Source organism: Callithrix jacchus, chromosome 18 (assembly GCF_049354715.1).
Source record: "Callithrix jacchus isolate 240 chromosome 18, calJac240_pri, whole genome shotgun sequence".
Classification (NCBI taxonomy): Eukaryota; Metazoa; Chordata; class Mammalia; order Primates; family Cebidae; genus Callithrix; species Callithrix jacchus.
The window spans coordinates 21,591,621-21,601,241 of NC_133519.1; the positions used below are offsets into that span (position 1 = coordinate 21,591,621).

The 9,621-nt window shown below is 41.0% G+C and overlaps 1 protein-coding gene across 2 annotated transcripts; it reads left to right on the top strand.

The window, feature by feature from the left end:
• Positions 1-401: 401 nt before the first annotated feature.
• DUSP12 (dual specificity phosphatase 12) lies at positions 402-8,942 on the top strand. Of its 2 annotated transcripts, none has more exons than XM_002760205.7 (6): positions 402-778; positions 2,324-2,437; positions 2,521-2,639; positions 3,027-3,123; positions 3,848-4,034; positions 8,534-8,942. In XM_002760205.7, exons 1-6 carry the CDS (start codon positions 432-434, stop codon positions 8,693-8,695), a joined length of 1,026 nt encoding a protein of 341 aa, XP_002760251.4. In that variant the 5' UTR covers positions 402-431; the 3' UTR covers positions 8,696-8,942. The 2 variants fall into 2 exon arrangements, with proteins under 2 accessions (XP_002760251.4, XP_008983044.4); XM_008984796.5 differs by having other exon boundaries at positions 402-721.
• The last annotated feature ends 679 nt before the right edge of the window (positions 8,943-9,621 follow it).

Below are 9,621 nucleotides of genomic sequence, written 5' to 3' on the forward strand. Positions count from 1 at the left end.
AAAAGGAAAAATAATCGTAAGATGCAAAGTACAAACGGCTTTATAATATTGAAAAAATTTTTACTTCAAATTCATAACTTGATGCTTCTGATTCAGTTGGTGGGACCTTTATTTCACGTTTGAGTTCAGCTGCTCCTGATGTCCCTTTCCTGAAAATCTCAATACTAAAAGCTCGAGAAACCCTGTAGTTGGTGAAGTTTGTCTTTTACCATCAGCTTTGGGGGTGGGAGTCAGGCGAAACACGGGTGAAAAGGCAGCGCAGAACAAGGCTGAAGCTCCGCCCCTCAACAATAAGTCCATATTCCTGCGGCCGACATGGTCCTCCGAGGGAGCCGCTGAGCCGCTGAGGCTGGCGGGTCCTGGGGAAGGACGTTCTAGCAGGAGCCTACTCGATGGTAGGCAGTGTAGCGGCCTGGTCTCCGGGCGTGGCCATGTTGGAGGCTCCGGGTCCGAGTCATGGCTGCGAGCTCGGCAACCCCAGCAGCGCTGTTAGAGCCAGCTGCGTGGGGCAGATGCTGGAAGTGCAGCCAGGACTGTATCTGGGTGGGGCCGCGGCCGTCGCGGAGCCAAACCACTTGAGGGAAGCGGGCATCACGGCTGTGCTAACGGTGGACTCGGAGGAGCCCAGCTTCAAGGCTGGGCCTGGGGCCGAGGGTCTATGGCGCCTCTTCGTGCCAGCACTGGACAAACCCGAGACTGACCTGCTCAGCCATCTGGACCGGTGCGTGGCCTTCATCGGCCAGGCCCGCGCCGAGGGCCGTGGGGTGTTGGTGCATTGGTGAGTGGCCGGGTCAATGGGCGATGTGCCCCGCCAGGCTTCCAGCCGGCCCCTGTCTCCCCTTTCTTTCCAAGGCCCTCAGGGGAGTACTAGGGCGCTGTCATGCCGCGTGAACCTCCTCCCGGTGCCTCCCGTAGGAGGCGGGTATCTAAGAGAGGTGGAGGCTGGAGGCGGGCCCTGGTGTTTGTGTGCAGGCTTTCATCCAATTCATGATTTAGTTGGTTCTTCCTGCAGCAACAAGGGGCTGGGTAGGTGCCATCTAGTAAATGACAAAGTCCCTACACCCCAAGGATTTTACAGCTCTCTAGGAGAAGCTAGACACCCACCCCAATGATTGTAATGCAGATTAGGTTGCTTCCTGTCTGGTAAACGGGATTAACAAAGATTTAGGGTTAATGGTTTGGGATGGGTGGGGGGTGGTTGATGAAGAGGTGAATTGGTTTGGATCTAAAGGATCCCTGGGCCTTGCCTAGGAAGGAGATGGTTGCTGCAAAGCCAAAAAAAAAAAAAAAGGGGGAATTCCTGCCGGGTGCGGTGGCTCACGCCTGTAACCCCAGCACTTTGGGAGACCGAGGCGGGCGGATCAAGAAGTCTGGAGTTTGAGACCAGCCTGGACAATATGGTGAAACCCTGTCTCTACTAAAAATACAAAAATTAGCTAGGCGTGGTGCTCGCTTGTAGTCCCAGCTACCGAGGCAGGGGAATCACTTGAACCCGGGAGGCAGAGGTTGCAGTGAGCTGAGATCGTGCCACTGCACTCCACCTTGGGTGACAGAGCGAGACTCCGTTTCAAAAAAAAAAAGAAAAAATGGGAATCCCTAAGCAGTTCTTGGTTGGATTGGAGTGTAATAACAATAGTTTAAATTTATTGCGCACATAAAGGACCGAAGGCAGTGATAGACTTGAAAGAAGTCGGACCTGATCTCGAGGTCCCTGAACGCTAAGAAGAAAGGAGATTGGATTTGTTTTTGTTTTGTTTCATTTATTTTTATTTTGAGACATAGTCTTGCTCTCTTGCCCAGGCTGCAGTGTAGTGTAATTACATCTCACTGCAGCCTCAATCTCCCAGTCTCAAGTGATCCTCCTGCCTCTGGCTCCAGAGTAGTTGGGACTAGGACTACAGGCACATGCCACCACATCCGCTAATTTTTTAATTTTTTTGTAGAGGCGGGGGTCTCACTTTGTTTCCCAGGCTGTGGTCTCCAATTCCTGGGCTCAAGCCGTCCTCTTGAGCCTCCTAAAATGCTGTGATTTCAGGCGTAAACCCCTGCGCCTAGCCAGAAGTTTAGATTTGTTCTGAGCCATTGTAAAATTTTTAAAAAATTTGTTATTATTTTTGAATAGGTAATACATTTACATGGTTCAAAATTCAAACGGAAAAAGGAGTAATTCTTTTGTACATTGATAATATTTCAGAGACAATGGGTTTATTTAAGAAGTAGAAATGAAATGGGCCTAAGCTTTACTATTAATAGGGAGCTGGGTTTTGTGTGTGTTTTTTAATTGTTGCTATTTGCTGTTTTATTTTAAAGGTCTCTTTTTCAGCCATGCAGGAGTCAGTCGAAGTGTGGCCATGATAACTGCTTTTCTCATGAAGACTGACCAACTTCCCTTTGAAAAAGCCTATGAAAAGCTCCAGACTCTCAAACCAGAGGCTAAGTGAGTTCTTTTTTCTAGTAATAATTCTGCTTTTGTGATGTGATTTTAAGAAAATGAAACTATGTATTTCTTTGTCATTATAGGATGAATGAGGGGTTTGAATGGCAATTGAAATTATACCAGGCGATGGGATATGAAGTGGATACCTCTAGTGCAATTTATAAGCAATATCGTTTACAAAAGGTTACAGAGAAGTATCCAGGTAAGTAATAATTGCTAGTGTGTAATAGGCTTTTTAGATGTCTTTTACTTTGGCATTGCATGCATTACCTCACTTCCAGCAATCCCTGAGAAACTATAGTTTCTTTTTGAAACTGTGATTTAGCCAGAAATAACCTGTTCAAAATCACATGGTTTATAAATGGCAGGTTCAGGATTTGAGCTCCGGCATTCTCTGCCCAGAACCTAAGCACTTAAATCACTGTCCTCTCCTACTTTAGCCTAATTTGTCAACACTGGAGTTTTATTTAATTTTATTTTTTAAATTTCTGAGGTTATCACTTGTTGCCTCAATTTGATATTAACTGAATTTATCTGAAAATGCAGAGCTGATTTTGACAAATTAATATATTTTAATTATGTCGTATAGAATTGCAGAATTTACCTCAAGAACTCTTTGCTGTTGACCCAACCACCGTTTTACAAGGATTGAAAGATGAGATTCTCTACAAGTGTAGAAAGTGCAGGTAAAATATTTTGTATCCTTTGGAGATTTTATCTTGTCTCAGTAGCTGAAAAGTACTTAGTGTTTTATTTTCTTAAATTACTGTAGGAAATTTTTGTTTATTTTTGTATCCTTTGGAGATTTTATCTTGTCTCAGTAGCTGAAAAGTACTTAGTGTTTTATTTTCTTAAATTACTGTAGGAAAATTTTGTTTAATTGAATAATACAGAAAGTTTTAGTTCAGATATGCTTTCAGGAAGAATATAAATTCTTAAAAATAGAAATAATAAGATTGTAGGGGTTACTGAAAATTTGAGTAACATAATTAGTGTTACATTATTTTGTCCTTTAAGAAATACTGCACACTTCACCAGGCATGGTGCCTCACGCCTGTAATCCCAGCAGTTTGGGAGGCCAAGGTGGGCGGATCACATGAGGTCAGGAGTTTGAGACCAGCCTGGCCAACATGGTAAAACCCCATCTCTACTAAAAATACAAAAATTAGCTGGGCGTGGTGGCAGGTGCCTGTAATTCCAGCTACTCAGGAGGCTGAGGTGGGAGAATTACTTGAACCCAGGAGGCAGAGGTTGCAGTCAGCCAAGATTTTGCCGTTGCACTCCAGCCTGGTCAACAGAGTGAGACTCTGTCGCAAAAAAAAAAAATTGAGAAAAAAAAAAGAAGTTGCACATTTCATCCATGTTTTCATCCTTTTGAAAGTCATTAATATTTGTGTTTGGGGGTTGCAGGCGATCATTATTTCGAAGTTCTAGTATTCTGGATCACCATGAAGGAAGTAGACCTATAGCCTTTGCCCACAAGAGAATGACACCATCTTTCAAGCTTACCGCAGGGAGGCAAGCTCAATGTACATCTTACTTCATTGAACCTGTACAGTGGATGGAATCTGCTTTGTTGGGAGTGATGGATGGACAGGTGAAAACACATTTTATTTTCTACAGTTTTATTGAATCATCTATATTTTATTCCTTCTTGCATTTTCAACTCTATTTTAACTAGTGTTTTACTCTATTTCTTAACTCCTTTATTTCTGAAGATTATATTTTTCTAGTGTAGATAAGACTATCAAAAATAAAATATTTTCCAAAAACCAGCTGATCCGAAATAGTGAATCACTTCTGATTGAGAACACTGGTCTAAGTTAATAAATTTCCTTTAAAGCTATTTATATTTTTTCAACTATAAGGCTAACATTTATTTTTAAGCTAATTAGAATATATTGGCTGGGCACGGTGGCTGATGCCTGTAAATCAGAGAACTTTGGGAGGCCAAGGCGAAGGATTGCTTAAGCCCAGGAGTTCAAGACCAGCTTGGGTAACATAGTGAGACCCCATCCCTGTAAAAGAAAGTAAAAAAATTTTAATTAAAAAAAAACATATGGCCGGGTGCGGTGGCTCACGCCTGTAATCCCAGCACTTTGGGAGGCTGAGGCGGGTGGATCATGAAGTCAAGAGATCGAGACCATCCTGGTCAACATGGTGAAACCCCGTCTCTACTAAAAAATACAAAAAATTAGCTGGGCATGGTGGCGCGTGCCTGTAATCCCAGCTACTCAGGAGGCTGAGGCAGGAGAATTGCCTGAACCCAGGAGGCAGAGGTTGCGGTGAGCTGAGATTGCGCCATGGCACTCCAGCCTGGGTAACGAGCAAAACTCCATCTCAAAAAAATAAATAAATAAATAACAACAACAACAATAAAAAAACGTGTATATATAAAAGAAAAAATATATTTAACAAAATTTGAACTTTGTAACAACAGTAGGGTAAATCAGGGATTTTAAAATTAGGTTAAAAGTTCTTTATTTTTCTCTGTTGGCTTCCTGTATGTGTCTCTCTCTTTTCTCTGATCTTTCCGGAAAGTGAAATTTAATATGTTTTGCTATGAGATTCTTTTTCATTTCCAGTTAAAGAATACAGCTCATCCTATTGCTCCTATAACCAGTGGGTGTGGAAAAAAAAGAAAGAAAGAATGCAGTTCATGTGACATCTTACATAAAAATGTGTTTAACTTGGTTGGAGTGCGCCATGACAGCCACATTTCTCCTTTAGGTTTATTTGATACTAATGTGAAGGTATTCTATAATAATAATCTTAATAATGATTTTGAATGTTTGTATGATTTGTATAAAAGTTTGTATAGTGGCTATTTTATGAAACCCTTTAACTATATCATTTGAAGAATGCCATAGCTTTATAAAATAGGTAGAGCAGTTATATTTACATTTTATGCATGAGGAAACTGTTTATCAGTTAGTGTCTTCCCTAGAAGGTGGTACCCTATGATCAAACTCACATTTTCAGATGATGCTGGTTTTTAAAAAAACCACCTTATTATAGTATAATTCACAGGACATACAATTTACCTATTTAAGGTGTACAATTCAGTGGTTTTTTAAAAGTGTATTCACAGTGTTTTTTGCAACCGCCATCATGTATTAGTCCATTTTCACACTGCTTTAAGATAGTATGTGAGACTGGGTAATTTATAAAGGAAAGGTTTAATTGACTCATGATTCTGCATGGCTGGGGAGGCCTCAGGAAACTTATAATCGTGTTGGAAGGGAAAGCAGGCCTCCTCTTCACAAGGCGGCAGGAGAGAGAAGCATGTGTGAAGGAGAAGCTATCACTTATAAAACCATTGGATCTTATAAAAACTAACTCACTATCGCAAGAACAGCATGGGGGAATCCGCCTCTATGATCCAGTCACCTCCCTTCCTCCACATGTGGGGATTACAATTTGAGATGAGATTTGGATGAGGACACAGGGCCAAACCTTATCACATTACCATTCACAGCACCCGAAAAATAATGTACACATTATCAGTCACTTCCCATTCTTTTTTTTTTTTGAGATGGAGTTTTGCTCTTGTGACCCTAGCTGGAGTGCAATGACGGGATCTTGGCTCACTGTAACCTCCACCTCCTGGGTTCAGGCAATTCTCCTGCCTCAGCCTCCTGAGTAGCTGGGATTACAGGCACGTGCCACCTTGGCCAGCTAATTTTTTGTATTTTTAATAGAGACGGGGTTTCACCATGTTGACCAGCATGGTCTCGATCTCTTGACCTCATGATCCACCCGCCTCGGCCTCCCAAAGTGCTGGGATTACAGGTGTGAGCCACTGCGCCTGGCCCTAACTTCCCATTCTTGATGGCATTATTTGTAGCAGTTAGAGTTTTTAATTTCGGTTATATCTAATTCATCAGTTTTTCTTTTTTGTGGCTTGTGATTTTGACTTTCTGATTTTATTTAACCTGGGAAACAAACACACACTCCAACCAAGTTAAATACATTTTTATGTAAGATTCTGAATCCTGTGCATACTTCTTTGTATACATAGTTGAATTTTTTTCTATAGAATATGTACCTAGAAGTGGAATTCCTGGTTCAAAGAAGGTGTGTTTTAAATATTAGTGATATTCTAGTACAATATCCAAAATACTCATATAAATTTGGGTTTCAGTAACAGAATGCATGTACCCCATATCCTTGACATGATAGATACTATACAACTGGTAATGTTTTGTCAACCTGTGGGGTAAAAAATGTTAATCCTAAAATGTTTAATTGGAATTTTGTGAAAATAGTCATCGACCACCATCTTTATATATTTACCAGCCATTTATAGTTTACTTTTCTATAAATTGCTCTCATATTCCCGGGCCCATTTGTCTATGGGTTTTATAAACTCTTTCTTACTGATTTTTTTTTTTTTTTTTTTTTTTTTGAGACAGAGTCTCACTCTGTCACCAGGCTGGAGTGCAGTGGCACAATCTTGAAATCTCCGCTCACTGCAACCTCCGCCTCCTGGGTTCAAGTGATTTTCCTGTCTCAGCCTCTCACGTATCTGGGACTACAGGTGTGCGTCCCCACACCCAGCTAATTTTTGTATTGTTAGTAGAGATGAGGTTGTACCATGTTGGCCAGGCTGGTCTCAATCTCTTGACCACGTGATCTGCCCACCTCAGCCTCCCAAAGTGCTGGGATTACAAGTGTGAGCCACTGTGCCCGGCCTTCTTACTGATTTGTTGGAACTTTATATATTCTAGATGTTAATAGTTTATCTAATATATTATAACTATTTTCTTCAGTCTATTGCTTTTCTCACTTTTTTTGTATGTTTTGTCATATTAAAAAATGAAAGATATTTACATAATCAAATTTGTTAGATTTTTATTTGTGGCTTCTGAACTTTTTTTTTTTTGAGATGGAAGCTGTTACCTAGGCTGGAGTGCAGTGGCACGATCTCAGCTCACTGCAACCTCTGCCTCCCGAGTTCAAGTGGTTCTCCTGCCTCAGCCTCTCAAGGATTACAGGTGCCTGCCACCATGCCTGGCTAATTTTTGTATTTTTAGTAGAGACAGAGTTTTATCATGTTGGCCAGGCTGGTCTCAAATTCTTGACATCAGGTGATCTGCCCACCTCAGCCTCGCAAAGTGCTGGGATTACAGGTGTGAGCCACCGCACCTAACCCACTTCTGAGTTTTATGTCTAGATTTTCTATAGCTCAAGATTAAAAATAAAAACCCCTACCTTATATCATGCACAAATCAAAGAGCTAAACATAAAAAATAATGCTGTAACTAAGTACATTAGAAGAAAATGAAATAGCCGGGCACGGTGGCTCAAGCCTGTAATCCTAGCACTTTGGGAGGCTGAGGCAGGTGGATCACGAGGTCAAGAGATTGAGACCATCCTGGTCAATATGGTGAAACCCTGTCTCTACTAAAAATACAAAAAATTAGCTGGGCATGGTGGTGCGTGCCTGTAATCCCAGCTACTCAGGAGGCTGAGGCAGGAGAATTACCTGAACCCAGGAGGCAGAGATTGTGGTGAGCCAAGATCTCACCATTGCACTCCAGCCTGGGTAACAAAAGCGAAACTCCGTCTCAAATTTAAAAAAAAATGAAGAAGAAAATGAAATTGACTTACTAGGTTTTTTTTTGATTTAGCTATTTTCCTGGAATATCAGTTTGTCTTTAAATAGCCAAGAATCTGACTTATATGCTGTCAATACATATGGTTAGTAATATAGCACGAAAATCCTAACATGCTTTTCTGTACTTTAGCTGTGATGATTTTCATTTGAAATCCTAAATTATAAACTGATTTAAAAGCTATATATGTATGCCACATCCATGAAACTTTCCTTATATCACAAGCTTCACTTTTCTCCCTTCAAGCTACATCTGTTCCTTCTCTAAACTTCCTGAATACAACATTCTTCCTATGCAGTAATTGTAGTCTAGTATCTATTACAGTAAGTTTCCAATGCATTTTATCTTAGTGATTAGATTATAAACTCAAGGCGGGGACTGCGCCTTACTTGTTTTAATGGCCTGTATTGAATACCAAAGATAATGACTTGTTTTATATAAAGCGAATGAATAAAGTAACACATTTGCTTTATTTCAGCTTCTTTGTCCAAAATGCAGTGCCAAATTGGGTTCCTTCAACTGGTATGGTGAACAGTGCTCGTGTGGTAGATGGATAACACCTGCTTTTCAAATACATAAGAATAGAGTGGATGAAATGAAAATATTGCCTATTTTGGGATCACAAACAAGAAAAATATGAACATGGTATTTTACAGCTTCGGAAGAAACTTGCAGATGATATGTGCTGCCCTTACTTCTTACCATTCATGGCAGATTGTTTAGGCTATCAGCATTTCATTTGAAATGTGAGAAGATAAAATCACTTGATGTAACCTGGAAACTATGCTTTGTTAGCTTATTACGTGATATAAGTAGAATACTTTACGTGGCAACCAAAACCTTTTAGCCATATACATTGTATTTGATATTAAAATCTTTTATAACCAGATACTGTCTACATTTCATGTATTTTTTTAAGTTCTGATTTTTGGAATGTTACATGATCTTAAGGTCTGTATAGACAAAATTATTTACAAAAAAATTTGAAACTATTAAATTTAAATGGGTATTCTTTTATTTTCAGAAATGTAAAGCAGATTCGTTGAGACATATTTTGGAATTATTTCTCTTTCTTTCTTCCTTTCCTTTCCCTTTTCCTTCCCTTCCCTTCGCCTTCCCTTTCCCTCCCCTCCCCCTTCCCTTCCCTTCCCTTCCCTTCCCCTCCCCATTCCCTTCCTCTCACTCCCTCTCCCCTCCCCTAACCCCTTCCCTTCTCCTCCCCTCCCTCTTCCTTTCTCCTCCCCTGCCCTTCCCCTTCCCTTCCTCTTCCCTTCCCCTTCCTTTCCTTTCTTTATTTTCTTTTTTTTTTTTTTGAGACAAAAAAAAAGCCTGTTGCCCAGGCTAGAGTGCAGTGGCAGGATCTTAGCTTATTGCAACCGCCGCCTCCCAGGTTCAGGTGAATCTCCTGCCTCAGCCTCCCAAGTAGCTGCGATTATAGGTGCCTGCTACCACGCCCAGCTAATTTTTTAACATTTTTAGTAGAGGCAGGGTTTTGTCATGTTCCCCAGACTGGTTTTGAACTCCTGAGCTTAGGCAATCTGCCCGTCTTGGTCTCCCAAAGTGCCG